The following is an 18,895-nucleotide window of genomic DNA, read 5'->3' on the forward strand; positions in this document are numbered from 1 at the left end:
GGATCATGCCCTGAGCCAAAGGCAGACACTCAACTGCTGAGCCATCCAGGCGTCCCAAGTTTGTGGTTTTAGCTGACACATAGGTCTATGGAACAGAATAGGAAACCCAAAAATAGACCCACAAAGACATGCTCAACTGATTTTTGACAAATGTGCAAAGCTTTTTTTAGGATAGCCTTTTTATTTATTTTTTAAAAGATTTTATTCATTTCTTTGAGAGAGAAAACGAGTAAGGGAGTGGCAGAGGGAGAGGCAGGAGAAGCAGACTCCCTGCCTGACACAGGCCAATCCCAGGACCCCAGGATCATGACCCAAGCCAAAGCAGATACTTAACTGATGGAGCTACCCAGGTGCCCCAAGGATAGCCTTCTTAATGAATGGTGTTGGAGCAGTTGGGTATCTATTATGTAACAAAACATATTTGGTTGTCCACATTCCTAGAGGAAATCCCTAGAATTTCCTTAGTGATAGGAGTGTCTTTTTTTTTTTTTTTAAGATTTTATTTATTTGGGATCCCTGGGTGGCGCAGTGGTTTAGTGCCTGCCTTTGGCCCAGGACGCGATCCTGGAGACCCGGGATCGAATCCCACATCGGGCTCCCGGTGCATGGAGCCTGCTTATCCCTCTGCCTACGTCTCTGCCTCTCTCTCTCGCTCTCTCTGTGTGTGTGTGTGTGTGACTATCATAAATAAAAAAAATTTTAAAAAAAGATTGTATTTATTTATTCATGAGAGGTACACAGAGAGAGGCAGAGACACAGGCAGAGGGAAAATCAGACTCCTTGCAGGGAGTCCAGTGCGGGACTTGACCCCAGGACAGGGATCATGCCCCGAACCAAAGGCAGACGCCCAACCACTGAGCCACTCAGGCATCCCAGGAGTGTCTTGTTATTCATAAAGAGCCCCTTTTGACTATACCTGAGTTTATGCTAATAAGGTGATTTAGGTTAGGTCCCCTGGATAGCTTCAGGATGGGTAATGGTCACTAGAAGGAAGGTGGGAACTTTCAGCTCCACACCCTGACCTCAGAGAGGGAAGGTGGGCTGAAGATTTGTTTATAAGAAATCATGAACAAGGAGATTCAGAGAGCTTCCTGACTGGTGAACACATTGATGTGCTAAGAGGGAGGCATTCCTGGAGAATGCAAAGGAGATTTGTGTAAACCATCCCCCTCCCAAACCTTGCCCTATGTATTTCTTCCTTTTGGATATTCCTAAGTTACATCCTTTATTGCTAAATTGGTAAGCATAAATGTTTTCTTAAATTCTGTGAGTTATTCTAGTGAATTCTCAAGCCTGAGGTAGGGTCTGGGGATCCACTAAATTTGTAGTCAGTGAGCAGAAGTGTGTGTAGGTTATGGCTGGCATCTGGAGTGGGAATAGTCTTGTGTGCCTAAGCCCTTGACCTGTGGAGGTTGCCCTAATTCTAGGTAGTCTCAGAATTGAATTATTGGACATCCAGATGGGTTGGAGAATTGGGTGGTGTTGGAAGAATCCTACACATTTGGTGTTAGAATTAGTGTCAGAAGAAAGATGCCTGGGGCGCTAGGATGGCTCAGTCAGTTACATGTCTGCCTTCAGCTTGGGTCATGATTCCAGGGTACTGGGATCGAACCCCACATGGGGCTCCCTGCTTGGCAGGGAACCTAGTTCTATCTTTCTCTGGTACTCCTCCTGCTTGTGCTCTTTCTATCTAATAAATAAATAAAATCTTAAAAAAAATGCGCAACATTCATAGGAAAAAAAATGAACTTCAACATTAATTTCACCTCTTCACAAAAATTAAATGAAAATTGATGATTAAGTTACATGTAAAAACACTCTAAAATTTTTAGAAAAAGGGGTGCCTGGGTGGCTCAGTCAGTTAAGTGTCTGCCTTTGGCATAGATCATGATCCGGTCATTCTGGAATCAAGCCTCACGCTGGGCTCTCCACTGAACCAGGAGCCTGCTTCTCTCTCTTCCTCTCCCTCTGCCACTGTCCTCCCACTAATATTTCCCCTCTCTCAAATAAATAAAAATTTTAAAAAACTTTCAGAAAAAATATAAGAGGAAATCCTTATGGTTAAGTAATGTTCTTAAACTTGCTACAAAAAGATCCATTAAAGGAAAAAGTGACAAATTGAAAATCATTTCAATTAAAATCCTTTGCTCTGCTAACAGCTCTGTTATGGGAATTAAAAGACAAACTACAGACTGGGAGAAAAACTTGCAAAACATGTATCTGACAAAGAATGTATCTAGAATATATAAATATCTCTCAAAACTCAACAGGTTTTTTTTAAACAAAAATATGGACAAAAGACTTGAACAGATGTTTTACTGCAGAGGATATATAGATGGAGAATATGGAAATATGTTCAACATTATTAATCATTAGAGAAATGCAAATTAAAATCACAATGAGATGTAATTACATATCTACCAGAATGGCTAAAATTTAAAAAATATGGGGGCAACTTGCTGACTTGGCAGGTGCAGTATGCAACTCTTGATCTTAGGGTTTTAAGTTCTACCCCCATGTTTGATGTAGAGATTACTTAAAAAAATAAAACGATAACACCAAATGGTAGTAGGAATGGAGAAACGTTCACAGATACATGGCTGCTGGGAATATAAAATGGTTACTACTACTTTGGAAGAGAGTATGATAGTATCTTACTACACTAAATATCTGCTTATCATATAACTAAGCAGTTGCACTCTTGGTCACTTATCTGAGAGAAATGAAGACTTATGAAGGTTCACACACGAACATTTATACTAATGCTCATTGCAGCTTTATTTGTAATAGCAAAATACTGGAAACAAAGTGTCCTTCAGTGGGTGAATATTTGAGCAAACTGTGGTGTATCAAAACCATTGAATACTACTTGGTAATAAAAAGGAATGAATTCCTATGAATGTTGGGCATCTTTAAGATTTTATTTATTTAGGGATCCCTGGGTGGCGCAGTGGTTTGGCGCCTGCCTTTGGCCCAGGGCGCGATCCTGGAGACCCGGGATCGAATCCCATGTCAGGCTCCTGGTGCATGGAGCCTGCTTCTCCCTCTGCCTGTGTCTCTGCCTCTCTCTCTCTCTCTGTATGACTATCGTAAATAAAAAAAAAAGATTATTTATTTATTGAAACGACGTGAATGGATCTCAAAGGAATTATGTTCAGTGAAAAAAAGCAAATCTCAAAAGGCTGCCTACTCTGAGATTGTATTTATGTGACATTCTGGAAAGTATAAACCTATAGCCATGGAAAACATCAGTGGTTGCCAGGGCTGTGGGTGGGAGAGAGGAGTATCAGGAAGGAGTTTGTTCTACAGTGGATCTATTCTGTTTTGTGTCGGTGGTTGTACAAGTTAAAATTCATAGAACTGAATACCCCAAAATGTGAGTAGTGTTGTATTTAAATAAAATACATAAAATGACCTGTTCATATAAAAGTTTTAAAAAATCAGTTTGCACAGGGGAACCTGGGTGGCTCAGACAGGTAAGCTTCCACTCTTGATTTCAGCTCAGGTCATGCATGATCTCAGGATCCTGAGATGGAGACTGGGGAAGGGCTCCATCCTGGACAGGGAGCCTGCTAAAGATTCTCTTTCCCTCTCGGTCTGCCCCTCTCACCTCTCTCTAATTAAACAAAAGTCAGTTTGCACAAATGGTCAGTCTTCTAAACTGTTATCTAGAAAATTCTGAAATGGTAAGCAGCGTCCTAGCCCTTGCCCTGCTGGTCCATCTAATGAAGAGGTGACATGTATTCTGGGCTTCTGAGCTCATCAGTCACCCCAGTTGCTTCTCTGTTACGTTTTCCTCCATTTTAGCGACTCCTGAAGCCGCCAGCTTGGCTAGTCTTCCAATTCTATCAGTCCCTGGATATGCAGACCCCGTCTCTCTCTCTCTCTCTCTCTCTCTCTCTCTCTCTCTCTCTCTCTCTCTCTCAGCGAATCAGCGTCTCTGTGTCTATGTCTCGGGCCTCCATTTCCAGAGACACTACTGTTGATCTCAGGCTCTGAATCCCATCTCTGCTGTCTCCACGTTTCTGCTGCTCATCTTCTCTATCTCCATCTCTGGGTCCTCTTATCTCAAGGTCTCCCGTCTTTGGGCCTCTATCTTTGTTTCCCAATTGTGGGTCTACCCATTTCAGAATGTCCCTGGCCCTGTCGCTGTCCCTAGGTCTCTATCCATGTCTGAGCCTCCCTGTCTCTGGACCTCCCCTTCCTCCGTGCCTCTGTCGGCCTCCCCTTGTGTCTTTCCCCTCCTCTGACACTGCCTGTCTCCGCGTCGTCCTGTCTCTCCTGGTCTCTGGTTCTCAGAGCAGTATTCTTCCCTGCGTTGCCAAGGCTCGAAAATGACGCAGGCGCACGGGAGGCCTAGGCGCTGAGCGAGGCTAGTTCCGCCTCTGATTGGCTATCCGGTCACTGTTGGATCTTCGCCCCGCCCTCGCCCTGCGGAACGGCCCGCTGCATTCTGAGAGTCGTGGTCCGCGGCCCTGGCCCAGTGCACACGCGCAGTCTGATCGGACGCCATCGCGCCGAGCTCCTAGCGGCTGGAACGGGCCTGAGACCGCTACGCGAGGGTTGGGTCTGGCCAGCGGCAGCAGGGTGCTACGACGTGCTTTTCCCGAGCGGATCGTAGCGGTCCTGCCAGTGCGCGCCGCGCAGCTTTGTTCGGAGGTGACCTGCTGTGGGGGCAGGGAGAGACCCCGGGTGGGGGAGGGGAGGGAGGGATTCTGGGGTGGGGGCCAGCGTCAGGGCAAGGAAGGAGACTGGGAGCCCCTGGAGTGGGAGTGAGGTGGGGGGTGCGATTCCCCCGAGGGAGGGGCGAGGGGAGCTGAGAGATTACAGGTGGAGGGGCATGGCTACCCCTGGATGTGGGAATAGAGAAGGGTTGAGGGCTTCCTCCTGTGGCCTGGGAGAGGGAGGGGATTACGAGAAGGGACCTAAAGGTTGAGGGTGCCTTTTAGGGGTGGGAGCGGGGAGGGGGCTGAGGTACCCTGTGTTCGTCCAGCTGAGCGAGGGGGAGGTGCGGAGCCGCCCGAAGTGGGGCGTGGGGGGAGGAGTTGTCTCTGCCCCGGCTCCCTGAGGCCTTCGAACGCCCTGCAGCCTGGGGTTGGGTTCACTTTGAATTAGATGTGTCTGTTCCTGTTCTAGGACCCCGTTGGTGGGCGAAGAAACCCAAGAGACGGGCAAGAATGACTCCCTGATGCTGCTCCTGGAGGAGCCGGCAAGGGGACTGGGGACGACTGAGGATACCTTTTATTTAAAACAAAAAACAAACAAAAAAAGTTCAGAAGAGTTCTAAGGAAAGGTCTTAGAACTGCATGCTTTTTGGTCATATTCTCCTGTTAGTATTTTGTTTTCTGTGTACATCACCGTGTCTTCTCATCACCTTGTCTTCTCATTCCACGTATCCTCCCCCTCTCCCTCAGCCTGCCCCTCCCTCCTCCCTCCTCCCTCCTCAGCCTGTCCCCTCTCACAGTCCTGTGTCTCCGCTGACCCCCAGGAGGCTCAGCTGGACAGCCCCACCGTCCACCTCTCCATACCAGGGTCTGGTCCCCCATTGCCCCAGCCAACTCAACAACGTCCTGTACCTTTTCTGGTCTAGGACTAGTCCAGGGCCACATGTAAATTGTTGTTTCTCTGCATGTTCTTTGGGTATGTGAGTTCCTGTCTTTTGAGTTCTGTTTGAGGCTTTTGGGAAGCCCAGGCCAGTTATGTAGGACCTTTATTGATTTGGGTCTGTCCTCGAGAGTGGATCCAGAGTTTGCGTATTGGAAGGAATCATAGAAGACAACAGATTAGTTAAAAATGATCCTTGGTCCATGTTTTTTCCTTCTAAAGGCACTATTTCCTCCCTTTATAATGAATATGTAATTACTGGGTGACTCCCAGAGCCCCTCTATATCCTCAGACACCTTAGATAAGCATGTGGGGAGAGGGGGAAGTAGGGCAGGGCAGGCCTGGAGATAGAGCTGAGGAGTTAGGAGTCAAGCTTCAGCTCTCCTTAGCCTGGTGTGAAAGGGATTTGCGCACAGGAGGCTCACAGCACTTGGGGACCTCTCAGTTCACCTGCCCACCCGCTCCCTGCCCCCTCAAGGCTTCCTCTGTATCCCAGGATTTGTCTGTGGAGGGAGCCTAAGCTCCAGGAAATTTCCATCCCCATTTGAGGCAAATCTTGGATGGCCCCAAAATGTGTGTGTGATGGGGCTTAGAAGGGAATGACCGACTGACTGCCTGGTGATTGAGCCAGGAGGAATTTGGGCAATGGGGAATTGCCTTACTCAAGGACACTGGGGACAGGAAGTTCTGGGGGTCCCTCTGCCCAGCAAGAACATCCTTGCAGCAGCATGACCAGGTTGTGAAGCTCTGATGAAGGAAGGTGAGACCTGTGCAGCCACATATTAGTGACTTGAAAGTAACTTTATGGAGACAAATATCTGCAGAGAATGACCATGCCTGTGGCATCCTAAGAAAACCAAAATCGCTTGCGTAACCACACATATGTCTGTATGCCATGTAGAGCTCCATGTGTCCTGTGCCTGTTGGGATAAGTATGGCTGTGCCAGCTGGGTGGAGCTGGCAATAGTTCTCTTGCTAGGTGAGGCTCTTGATTTGCTAGTGGTAGAAACATGGTTAAAGAGTAGAGTCTGGAAGGCCAAGCAGCAGCCTGTTTGGTCATGGGGGCACGGCAGCCCAGGGCATACAGGTCCTTTGGCTGCTTTTATCACATGGCGAAGTTAGTCATAACTAGAGTGGCTGTCCTGCATTTGCCACTCATGGCTCTAGCAGGGTCACTGCAGGAGGGCATTTCTAATCCTGAGGTAGGGAAGGAAGCTTTTTATAAACAAGTTTTGGGACACAGAAATTTAGGGAAAAAGAAAAGCAAATTTGGCAATAAATCTTAGAATGTTAAAGCTAAAACAGCACAAACTGAAAAGCCACAGAGCTGGACACTGGTAAGACCAAGCTGTACAGAGACCACTTTACTTACCTATAAGAAAGGGAGCTGTAAAAAAAAATGCCATCAGAAACCAGGCAGGTGACCCACAGAGTGCGATAAGTGTGTGATATGGTCTGAGGGTCCCCAATGCAGAGGTGAGGAGGGGGCACCCACTACTATAGTGGGGTGGCAAGGGTTAGGTTGCCTCCTATGAGTTGCTGTGGGTCACAGCACATGTCCAGTGGTCCAGGTATCCCACTTCTACAATTACCTTCCAAATATATCTCCAACCTGATCCCAGATAGACGGATATGAGGATAATGGCAACAGAAATTAAGCATAGTTAGTATGCCTCTTAATAGAGAACTGGCGCCAATTAGAAATAATTTATGTATTTGCGCCTCAGTGGCGCAGTTGGTTGAGTGTCTGACTCTAGATTTCTGCTCAGGTTGTGGGATAGAGCCCTGTGTGGGGCTTCATGCTCAATAGGGAGTCTACTTGAGATTCTCTCTTCCTCTGTCCCTCCACCCTCTTGGGCTCTCTCTAAAATAAATGAGTTTTTTTTTTTTTATAAATGAATTTAAAAAAAATTATGCAGTTAACAAATGCTGAGCCAGGCACTGCCCAGAGGCTTGCCTGTGAATAGCCTCTGCTCTCCTGGGGATACATTCCAGAGGATGAGGCTGCAGATAGGCAGCTAAGAAAGAGGGAGTAAGGTGGAGGTGGAAGGAAGGTCTCCTTGGGGGCCCTTTTAGAGCCCAGACCTGTGTGGGACTGGAAAAGAGTGCTGTAGGGAACAGGGTGGGGTGAGGTAAGGGTGTGGGAGGGGAATGGAGGAGGGAGAGTGAGGGGGTGGTAGTGGCACAGCATAGCTCTCTTTTCCTGAAGGGAAACGGGAACTCTGTGTGGCATGTCTTCTGACATCTGTCTAGCTTCTGAGAGGGGGAGCAGTAGGCCCTTGGCCCTCTGCCAACCTTTTTTTCCCCCTCTATTTTTAAACAGCTTTATTGAGATACCATTGCCTGTGTAAAGTGCAATTCAGTAATTTTTCGCATTTTCAGAGTTGTACAACCAACACCACACTCTGTTTTAGAACATTTTAGCACTCCAGGAAGAAATGGCTGTGCCCGTTAGCAGTCCCTCTGACCCAGACCCCCTCCTCTGTCCCTGGCAACCACTGAGCTACTTCCCATCTCTGTGGATTTGCCTATTCTGGACACTCCATATAACTGGAATCAAACACCCCCACAGCTGCAACATCCTTGGGCCCTGCCCTGGTGAAATGTTAGAACACTTCTTCACTTTCATTGGAGGAGGTCATTGATGCCCAGTCCCATATTGCAGTTTTCTCTGTAAAAGTGGGATTGCTGAGAAAACATCCTCACCACAGCTTTGATCACACAGATTTCTCGAATTCCTCAGATGTGTTTGGAAGAAAACCGTTTCTTTGATTCAGCCAAGGAGAGCATTCCCACTGGGTTTGGGTACAGCTCTTGTCTGGGATGTCTCCCTCCCAGTGGGGTTTGTGGTTCTTCTGGTTATTCAGGGAGAAGTGCAGACCCAACAGGGTCTGGGAGGAGCTGGAGTTCATGTACCTGTGTGCTCACAGCCCATGAAAGCATCATGAGCCCAGAGCCAACAGCTGGAGGCCTGGCCAGTAGCGGCCTGCCAGGTTCTGTCCTCCAGCTTGCTCACTGTTTGCCAAAAGTTACAGTCAAGAAATTTCACCTAAATATCCCAAATCTCACTTCTCATGAATGATTCCACTACCTGTCAGGGTCAGCTGGGGGTGGGGAGAGGGCCGAGCAGGTAATGAACACCCAGGACCTAAATACCAGTCTCCCCTCTCCCCCAACCATTGTACCCTACTCCTGGCCAATGTATACCTCCCACCTGGTTCTGTGGGTGGGCCAGGCAACCTCTGCAGTCCTGTGCCATTTCCAGAAATAGATATTGTTGACCAGTGATCTACAGTTGGTCCTCGGAACAAGGTGAAGGTTAGGGCATAGTCCAAAATCTGTGTATAACTCTTGACTTCCCGAACACTTAACTACCGGTAGTGTGCTGTTGACTGCAAGCCTTATTGATAACATAAACAGTTGGTTAACATATTTTGTATGGGGATGCCTGGGTGGCTCAGGGCCTGATCCCAGGATCCAGGATCAAGTCCCACATCGGGCTCCCTGCATGGAGCCTGCTTCTCCCTCTGCCTGTGTCTCTGCCTCTCTCTCTGTGTGTGTCTCATGAATAAATAAATCTTTAAAAAAATATTTTATATATAACACGTTTTATATACTGTATTTTTACAATAAAATATTTGTAATTTTAAAGAGAATGCATTTACAGTATTATACTGTATGCATTTTTTAAAAGATTTTATTTATTTATTCATGAGACACAGAGAGAGAGAGAGAGGCAGAGACACAGGCAGAGGGAGAAGCAGGCTCCATGCAAGGAGCCCGATGTGGGACTCGATCCCGGGTCTCCAGGATCACACCCGGGGCTGCAGGTGGCACTAAACCACTGCGCCACCGGGGCTGCCCTATACTGTATGCATTTAAAAAAAATTGACAGTAGGTGGAACCATGCCCTTCGAACCTGTATTGTTCAAGGGTCAACTGTATTTTTAGTTGTCTTGAGAGGAGCAGTCATGATACCGCCCCCTTCCAAACATGAAAGGAGGTCTGGGATACACCCAAATCTGGCATAATAATCACATGTTTCAAGTATGCATTGTTGGAATGAGTTTAGTAATGTTTTAAGATATTTAAAAGTGAGATCATCCTGTAACTTTTCTTTTAGCTGTGACTGAGTTTGTTTGTTTGTTTTTTAATATTTTATTTATTTATTCATGAGAGAGAGAGAGAGATGCACAGACACTGGCAGAGGGAGAAAGCAGGCTCCATGCAGGGAGCCAGATATGGAACTCGATCCTGGGTCTCCAGGACCACACCCTAGGCTGAAGGTGGCGCTAAACCGCTGAGCCACCAGGCTGCCATGAGTTTATTTTTTTTTTTTAACCTGATAATAGCAGTCTTACAAAATGAGTTTCCATCTCCTACTTTTTATGTTAATTTTTGTCTGTAAAAGTATAAAACTCTACTGATACTTAGCAAGCAGATGGCTTGGAAATAATTCTGCTTGGACTCGGGTTTGGTGGGTGGGGCTGATGAGCTCAGAGGACCCTGCTTGTTCTCCTTTGGAATGGATGCCCCATGACTGGCTTCTCACTGTGTAGGCATCTTTGTCTGTCCTGTGCAGGTCTGGATTCTGGCTGAGATCTAAGAGCATCCCGCTGTCCCTGCTGTCTCCCTTGCAGCTGCAGTTACGTGAATTCACCCTCCATCACACGTGCTCTGTCCCTGGGTAGCCCTATTTCCCAGTGCAGGTTTGGAAAGATGTTGCCTTTGGAGAAAGCCTTTGCCACCCCCAGGAGCTCCCTAACTACCCCAGAACTGCCCATGCTAGGATCAATAGCTGGAGACCAGCAGGAGGAACCCAAGACGGCCCTTGGGAAGGTTCCTACCAACCTTGAGTTCTCCCGGCTGAATTTCCGGAACTTCATCTACCAGGAAGCAGTTGGGCCCCACCAGGCCCTGACCCAGCTGTATGAGCTGTGCCGCCAGTGGCTGCAGCCTGAGGTGCATTCCAAGGAGGAGATACTAGAGCTCCTGGTCCTGGAGCAGTTCCTAAGTGTCCTGCCTGACAAAGTACGGCCCTGGGTGGTGGCTCAGCATCCTGAGAACTGCAAGAAGGCTGCCTCCTTGGTGAAGGACCTTACCAAGGCCCTAGAAGAGCCAGGTGAGGCAACTACCCCAGAGGAGAGTACACCATGGAAGAAATGTGAAGGAGCATGGTCAGTCTGGAAGCAGTAAAATTGACAGCATAGAGCCCAAACTCTAGTCAGTGGCTTACCTGAGAGTTGAGTCCCTCCCTATATAAGAAGCACAGAAGTGAGCAATCCTGAGCTGGGGGGTAGCTTCTCAGCAGGGGATACAGCCCCGCCACCCTGCCCAGACTTGCCTCATGAGCCAGGAAGGCTTCTAGGGTACCTGCCCTTACATCTGCCTTTCAAATATAAGGAAGCAGGGAGGAACCATCCCTTTAAAAACCAAGTAAATGTTCTGGGCATTTGTTTCTGCCCCCCTTCAGTATGGTAAGAAGAGGAGTACTGGGGGTAGGTGGGCAGAGTCTCTTTCACATCTGAGGGTGGGACCTAAGGGACTGGTGGTGATGGGGGCCTGGAGTCTTGGGCTCAAGGTCAGAAGCTTGTGTCCATGTCCACCCCCTGCAGGTTTATTGTGTCATTCTTAGCACATCTCTCAATTTTGGGCTTCCCCACCCCTCGAGTATAAGCATGGATGCTGTTGAGTCTCCCATGGGGCTGTCTACAGCTTTGAGCAAGGGGGAGTGTGGGGAGCATGCTGAGCATTTGTTGTCTGTTACTACCAGGTGGCCCCATGAGGGCCAGTGAAGACCTGGAACCCAACGAGACCCAGGCACCTCCTGACACCTGTGAGTGACCAGTTAGCCCTTGGGCAGATATTGGCCTTGGTTTGGTTGGTGGAGAGTGGGAGGGAGTCACCATGCAAGTTATCATGGGAGCCAGAAGGAGGCCAGATAACCAAGGCCTCAAAGCCTGTGCTGACTTCTTCTGTAGGCTCTGGTCAGTGTAACGAGTATTTATAATTAAATTTGTTTTCAAAGATTATACAAATCATATATGGTTTACTATAAATAGTGAAAAGCATTGAGATACAAAGAAAAAAGTAATAATCTCTCCTCCACACATGCCCCCTAAAACTAAAGGAGCCTCCAGGTTTATGTTCCTTCATGTGTTTCTGTACATCTCTTACATGCACACATATCTTACCCACAAGTCTGCTCAGAGGGTTTGTGGCCAGTTTCCCTGCAGGTGTTGTACTATTGCAGCCTGAGCCTGAGCTCACGCTGTTTGCATAGAGCAACATCTTCCCCACCCAGACCCCTCCAGGCTGTGGCCAGATACCCAGTGCCATGTCCTTACTTTGATAGCATTTCACAGGATCTGCCCTCTTTTGTCTTGGAGTTGCAATTTACTGCCATTAAGGTTCTTCCTCTTCCTGTAAATGTGCTGTAAAACGGGCTCAGGCCTGTACCTAGTGTGGGAGGTTTTGTCTGTGTAGATGGGTTCCTCGGGATCACTGCACAAAGGACATTTCTGCATGGCTTTATAGAAGTTTTGTAACACATACGGGCACATGGGCACATGGGTGCCCATTTCGCCACATCTGTACCAGCACTGTATGTCATTGCTGTCTAAGATTGCCAACAAGCTGATGGATATGAAAGTGTTATCTGCTTTGTGGCTTTAGTTCACATTTCTGGGGCCCCTACTGACCTTGAGCTTCTTTTTGCTTTCTTCTTGGTTCGTTCTGCTCTGTCAGTTGAGGACAGTTGTGGGGTCCCTTGAGCCTGGGACCTGCTATGCATGAGCACTCGGGCCTCCCTTCTTAGTCTGAGAACTCTTCACTCTTTTTCTTGTGCAAGGTGGGGGCTCCCTCACTGGTTTGGACTGCCCAGCTGTATAAAAGCAGTCTTCTCAGCTTTGTCTCCCCTTCTCCCAGCTTGTCCCACCCCAGACCCTGTGCTTCTAGAACAGGGGTGCATCGGCGACGAGAAGACTAAAGAGGCCAACCCCGCAAAGATTGAACCGAAGGTGGGTGAGGTCTGTCTTGTCCAGGGGCTCATAGACTAGTTCCCAAGGAGGAGGATCTGTCACCCTAACTTGCTAGGCTCTCTCCTGCCCCCATCATGAATAGGCCACCAGCTGCATGGGAGGAGTTTGGGGGGTGGACTGAGATTCCAGGGCTGGGCACTGAGGCTGCTGCCTCTCCAGGAAACCAAGAGATGAACCCAGCCAATGGTGGGGATGAGGTAAGGAGAGGTCTCTGGGAGGGGTCCATATGCTGTCATTGCCCCCATGGGACTACTGGGCAGGTGGCCTTTTTATTTTTTAAGATTTTATTTATTCATGAGAGACACAGAGAGAAAGAGAGTCAGAGACGCAGGCAGAGGGAGAAGCAGGCTCCATGCAGGGAGCCCAACGCAGGACCTGATCCCAGGTCTCCAGGATTAGGCCCCAGACTGAAGGTGGTGCTAAACCACTGAGCCACCTGGGCTGCCCCAGGTGGTCCTTTTCTGTTAGCTCCCCACCCACTAACCCAGTTTGTGGCAACTCCCTGGCCCTTGTCTCTCTGGCTGTGACTAGTGCACCGTTCATTTCTTCCGAGGTGCACTGTTGCTGCTAGCCACAGCCGCCTCCTTACTTCCTGCTGTGCCAGCTGCCCCCATCCTGCAGGCTCCCCTCCTCACTCCCATGCCCCTTACCCTTCTGTGGGCCTGGCTGTGCCCTTTCCTCTGCTTCTACTGAGGGCAGCAAGCATGGCTGTCCTGGTCACCCCTGTCTCCTGGGTGCTGGCCTAGGGCACGTGTGATGTTCAGGCATAGAGGAGATAGAAGACTTTGGGGTCTTCTATAGCAATGGTTCTCAGCCAGGGTGGTTTTGCCCCTCTGGGGGACATTTGGTGATGTCTAGGACAGCTTTGCTTGTTGCTACTTCTGTGGGGGAGGAGGTGCTGCTGACATCTCGATTGAAGAGATCAAGAAACATCCTCCAGTGCCTGGAACAGGCCCTGCTGAAAGAGTCCTTAGCGCTGAAGTTGAAAAACTCTGCCCTCTTAACCTGGGACTGGGTCCAGGACCTGCAGGGTGGTGGGTGGTAACCCCTAGGATGATGCCACCCCCGTTGTGCTCACCATGACCGTGGGACCAAGGGTCCACCCTTCTATGCACGGGAAAGTTCAGCCATGGTGGTGCTGCCTTTTCAGAAGTTGACGTTCCCGGAGGTGCCTCTGTACCTGGGAGAATGGGGCCACCTGGACCCGGCAGAGGAGAACCTGAAGGCTTTCCGGAAATTGCTCCTGTGGGGTAAGACCTGTCCCCACGGCCTCACGCAGCCCCTTCATCCTCTTCCAAAAGCATTGGCCTAGGGGATTCCAACTCCCACATGGGGCTTTGGTTAAGGCCCCCTAGGGTGTTTTTTTTTTTTAAGATTTTATTTATTTGTTCATGAGAGACACAGAGAGAGAGAGAGGGGCAGAGACACAGGCAGAGGGAGAAGCAGGCTCCATGCAGGGAACCTGACATGGGACTCAATCCCAAGTCTCCAGGATCAGGCCCTGAGCCGAAGGTGGCACTAAACGGCTGAGCCACCCAGGCAGCCCATTTATTTATTTATTTATTATTTATTTATTTATTTTATTTATTTATTTTTGGCCCCATAGGGTTTTATATGTATTAGATAGTGAAGGAGTTTGCTGAGGTCCCCACCTTGGCCCTGCCCTTCCCAGTCTACACATTCAAGTCCTGCCAGAGCCCTAGCCTTTTGAGTTCAGGCCCTGCTCTGGGACCTGAAACTTCTGGATATGGAAAGGCCTCCTGGGATCCCTGGGTGGTGCAGTGGTTTAGTGCCTGCCTTTGGGCCAGGGCGCGATCCTAGAGACCCGGGATCGAATCCCATGTCGGGCTCCCGGTGCGTGGAGCCTGCTTCTCCCTGTATGTCTCTGCCTCTCTCTCTCTCTGTGTGACTATCATAAATAAATAAAAATTAAAAAAAAAAAGACTCTCTACGCCCTCCCCCTCTCTCTCTTGAATGAATAAATAAATCTTTTTTATTATTATTATTATTTATTTATGATAGTCATACAGAGAGAGAGAGAGAGGCAGAGACATAGGCAGAGGGAGAAGCAGGCTCCACGCACCGGGAGCCTGATGTGGGATTCGATCCTGGGTCTCCAGGATCGTGCCCTGGGCCAAAGGCAGGCGCCAAACCGCTGTGCCACCCAGGGATCCCTAAATAAATCTTTAAAAAAAAAAAAAAAAAAAAGGAAAGGCCTCCTGACCCCATTGTGTCGACTTTCCCATCCTTCTTGGTGCAGAGATGGAGCCTTTGGCCTTCTTGGGTCTTTCTCCTGTTGTGTGGACATCTGTGCCCACGGCACAGGTGCCATCACAGACTTCTGAGCCCTTAATTAAGGTTGCAGTTTTCTGGTTTTTTCTAACTGCTCTCTCTTGAATTTCCCCCACTCCCTGTTGGCCCTTCTGGCTCTGCCTCAGGAGACCCTCTTCTTCACTCCTTCCCCAGTGTTGTGGGAGTCCCTGGCTCTCCAGGGCTCCATACAGGGCAGCTTTGGTGGGTGTCCCAGGGCAGAGGAGATGATGGAGGCTGCAGTACTCACCTGGCCAGCCTGTGGGATTTGACTTTGCATTGTTGGCTATTTTCCCTTCTGGTTTCAACATCTCTTTCAGTTTTTGTTTTTGTTTTGTTTTGTTTGATCCTACTCAGGGTATCAGCTTGCCCAGCCTGACGATACCTGCAGAGTGGAGACAGAGGAACTTCGGTTGGTTGAAACAGAACCCCCAGAAGGCAGCTTCTCAGGTGAGATCCGAGAGCTGTGGTCAGGTTAGGGCAGAGGGTGTGCCTTTCTTTCTTTTAGAGGCTATTGGAAATTCCTTACAGCTCCATTGGTCTCAGCAAAGATATCCACTTTGACCTCACTGTTTTCCCACCCTGTGTCCCATATTTTTGCCACCCCCACCCCAGGTGTCAGAGCAGGAGGCAGGTATCCAGCTATTTTAATGATCTGTTGCATAATAGCCCAAAACTTAGTCACTTGAACAACAACAGTGTTGATTGTTACAATCCTGTGGATTGATTGGGATTGGCTGGACACCTGTTTTCCCTTTGGTGGCTGCTGGGCCATGTACACAGCCATAGTCATCTGGAGGCTTGACTAGGCCAGAATGTCTTGGGTGGCCTCACTCAACCAGTGGCCGTTAGTGCTGGCTTTTCACTGGGAACTCAGCTGAGGCCTTCAGCCTGGGCTCTCCATGTTGCCTCTCCAAGTGGCCAGCTTGTGCTTCTTCACAGCATGGCATCTGGGTTCATAGAGGGAGCATTCCAGGAGGGTAAGTACCATTGTGCAGGTGCTTTGCAAGCGTTGGCTTGCGTCCTGCATTCTTAATGTCCCACAGACCACAGACCACAGAAGGACAGGTGGGCAATCCAGTGTGCTGGTGTGTGTGTGTGGTAATGAATCCCAAGGGCCTGAATCCCAGGAGGCATGTTTCATTGGGGACCCCCAGGGTAACACGTTTGTTTACTCTGCAAAGGCTTATTTGGCCCTTCCTGGTGAGAACACAGGCTCCCCCAGCTCATGCTCCATTGCTAGTGTCCACTCACTCATGGTTCAGGGTGGCTACTACAGCTCACATCCACAGCTGCAGGAAGGAGGAGACCCCTCCCCACCACTTAACACTTGTGTACACGTCCCTTTGGCCAGAACTCAGTCACTTCAGCTGCAAGACATGGTTGGAATGACTGTCTTCAGGCAGGCAGTTGTGAGTTCAGGATTGCCAAAGAAGGCAAAGCAGATGGGGACACATGGTAGTCTTCTGAATGATCTTGTTTAAATCCATTGCCCCTAGGTTTGTGGAGAGAATTGGCTGATGGTGTGCATCCAGAGCACTCCTTGTGTCTTTACCCACTTCCCCCTTTCTCCGCTTTCCATCCTGCCCCTTCTGAGTCTCTGGCCTTTGCCTTTTGTTAGTGTTCCTGCTCACATTTCCTTATGAGTTCCTTATGAGTCCTGGGAATTGGGACTACTCACATTATGACCTTGTTTCAGGTGGCAGGAGGTGGCAGGAAGGCAGAGAGAACATGTGTGAGACGCTGATGGAGAGGCTCACGAGGGAAATTCTTGTTTGCCCCCTAACGGGTGCTGCCCCGGAGGAAGAAGAGCAGATGCAGAAGGCTCTGGATCCTCAGGAGGGGGAACCAGGCCCTGTCACCATAGCCCACAGGCGGTCAGTAATCCGAGAGCCATTCCAGGACAGGGGCACAGCTGGGGAGAGCCTCACTGTGCCTGTAATGCCAGCCACCTCCCACCAAGGCCTTGGAAGGAAGAGGCCCCACCCGAAGGATGTGGGTGGGCAGGGCCCTGAGTGTGTCTCCAGTGTGATCAACCACCGGCAATACCACATGAAGGAGCCTAATGCAGCTGGCCGCAGTGCAGGGTCCCCAGCCAGGCAGGACCAGGATATCTCTGCTGCAGGCTCCCCTGCTGCTGATGAGCCTGGGGCATCCCGAGGGAAGCCCTACGCATGTAGCGAGTGTGGGGAAACCTTTGCGTGGATCTCACATTTCATTGATCATCTTAGAAGCCACAGTGGCAGGAAGCTGTATGCGTGCCAGGGCTGCTGGAAGACCTTCCACTTCAGTCTAGCCCTGGCTGAGCACCAGAAGACCCACGAGAAAGAGAAGATCTATGCGTTGGGGAGGGCCCTGGGACCCCCCCCTGCTGCATGTGGACCCCGTGCCAGTGGGAGGCTCAGTGGGTTCCCAGGGTGTGTGGCAGGTGATGGTCCCGTGCAGTCTGCGGCGCAGAGATGAGCCGCTTTGCTTTTAAGTGTCCCTAGAGGGCAACTTTGCCTGCCCAGGATTCACAAGGGTGTATCAGGCTCCTTTGAAACCCTTGTGTGGCTTCTTGCAGTGTCTGTGTGGATATAAGTCTGTCTGTTTTCTAAATGAGCTAATGTGGCTAAAGCACTTAGAACCCAGGAAGGGCCCTCGGGAAGCTCTTCTCTCCTTGTAAACACACCCATGCGGATGCCCACATGCAACCATGAGTTGTCAGGTATGAAAGAAGATTCCCCTTTCTTCCATAGCCATTTTAGCACCACCCACACTTCAGAACATTTGTCGTTGTGCAAAGTGTAGAGTTGCCTTAAAGTGTGTGATCTGCCAGCTCTTGAAGTTAGCCTTGTTTCTCTCCCTCCTATTCGAGTCCCCAGGGCTTCTGTCCAAACTGTTTGGTCCTTTCATAAACACCCAATGTCAAGTTCACTTCTGAATCCTTAATAGCAAACTGTTCCCTGGTTAATGCACGTGTCTACATATGTGGAGTGGCTAAACAAAGATCACAAAAATGCTTGGAGCCTACTAACAGTGTTTTCAAACCATGTGTTTCAGCCCATTAGTGAATTGTGAAATCAAATTGATGGCCACCGGCATTACAAAACTGAAGTAGAATTAAATAGGTAAAAATTCATCACGTAGTAAAGGCAAATATTGTTTTGTGAAACTTTTCAGCCATATATCTACCTGGTTACAATGTAAGATGTATTTCTCACTCAGAGGCTGGAGGGTCATGATCAGACCAGGCTGAAAACACCAGTAAAGTTTGATGAGATGTGTCTGCCTGGGCAAGCAGAACTTTACTCCTTGGGCTACATAAGGTGATCTTGATTTTTGCATCTAATCTCGGATTACAGCATAGTTTCTGTTGCCTAAGCATAAACTTTTAACTGCTTCTTGTAGATTAAACTGGTGCCTCTTTCTGTCATGGTGTTTGAGCAGGCAGTCTGTTACAATGATGCCCAAATCACAGAAGTTTAACATAATAAAGGATTTATTTCTTGCATTCACATGACAGTCTATGTTTGTTGCTATTGCTTGTGTGTGGATGGGAGGTAGCTCTACTTCATGTAGAGATTTGGGGATCCAGGCTCTGTCCCTGTTATGGCTCTGCCCTCTGCTGGACCCCTGGAGCAAATGGGGAAAGCCACACTCGCTCAGCTGGGAGATGACACACATCACTTCCACTCATGTGTCCTTGGAGGGACGTGATCTCATGGCCTCAATCACATGTGGGAGTCTGGGACTGTCTACCTCCTCAACACCCCCATCCTGAGTTGGGTGTGGCTCTGGTAATTTTTTTAAGAGATTTTATTAATTTATGAGAGACACAGAGACAGAAGCAGAGACATAGGCAGAGAGAGAAGCAGGCTCCATGCAGGGAGCCCAATGTGGGACTTGATCCCAGAACCCCAGGATCACGCCCTGGGCCAAAGGAAGGTGCTCAACTGCTG

The 18,895-nt window shown here is 49.0% G+C and overlaps 1 protein-coding gene across 4 annotated transcripts; it reads left to right on the top strand.

The window, feature by feature from the left end:
* Window positions 1-4,433: 4,433 nt before the first annotated feature.
* On the top strand, window positions 4,434-18,453 carry ZSCAN18 (zinc finger and SCAN domain containing 18). Of its 4 annotated transcripts, XM_055309695.1 has the most exons (8): window positions 4,434-4,659; window positions 5,137-5,329; window positions 10,187-10,726; window positions 11,378-11,440; window positions 12,532-12,623; window positions 13,795-13,894; window positions 15,312-15,404; window positions 16,654-18,453. In XM_055309695.1, the coding sequence occupies exons 3-8, from the start codon at window positions 10,324-10,326 to the stop codon at window positions 17,415-17,417; spliced, it is 1,515 nt and encodes a 504-aa protein (XP_055165670.1). In that variant the 5' UTR covers window positions 4,434-4,659; window positions 5,137-5,329; window positions 10,187-10,323; the 3' UTR covers window positions 17,418-18,453. The 4 variants fall into 4 exon arrangements, with proteins under 4 accessions (XP_055165670.1, XP_055165669.1, XP_055165672.1 ...); XM_055309694.1 differs by lacking the exon at window positions 5,137-5,329; XM_055309697.1 differs by lacking the exon at window positions 5,137-5,329 and having other exon boundaries at window positions 10,245-10,726.
* The last annotated feature ends 442 nt before the right edge of the window (window positions 18,454-18,895 follow it).

The sequence above is a fragment of the Nyctereutes procyonoides genome, unplaced genomic scaffold (assembly GCF_905146905.1).
Source record: "Nyctereutes procyonoides isolate TBG_1078 unplaced genomic scaffold, NYPRO_anot_genome, whole genome shotgun sequence".
NCBI classification, from domain to species: Eukaryota; Metazoa; Chordata; class Mammalia; order Carnivora; family Canidae; genus Nyctereutes; species Nyctereutes procyonoides.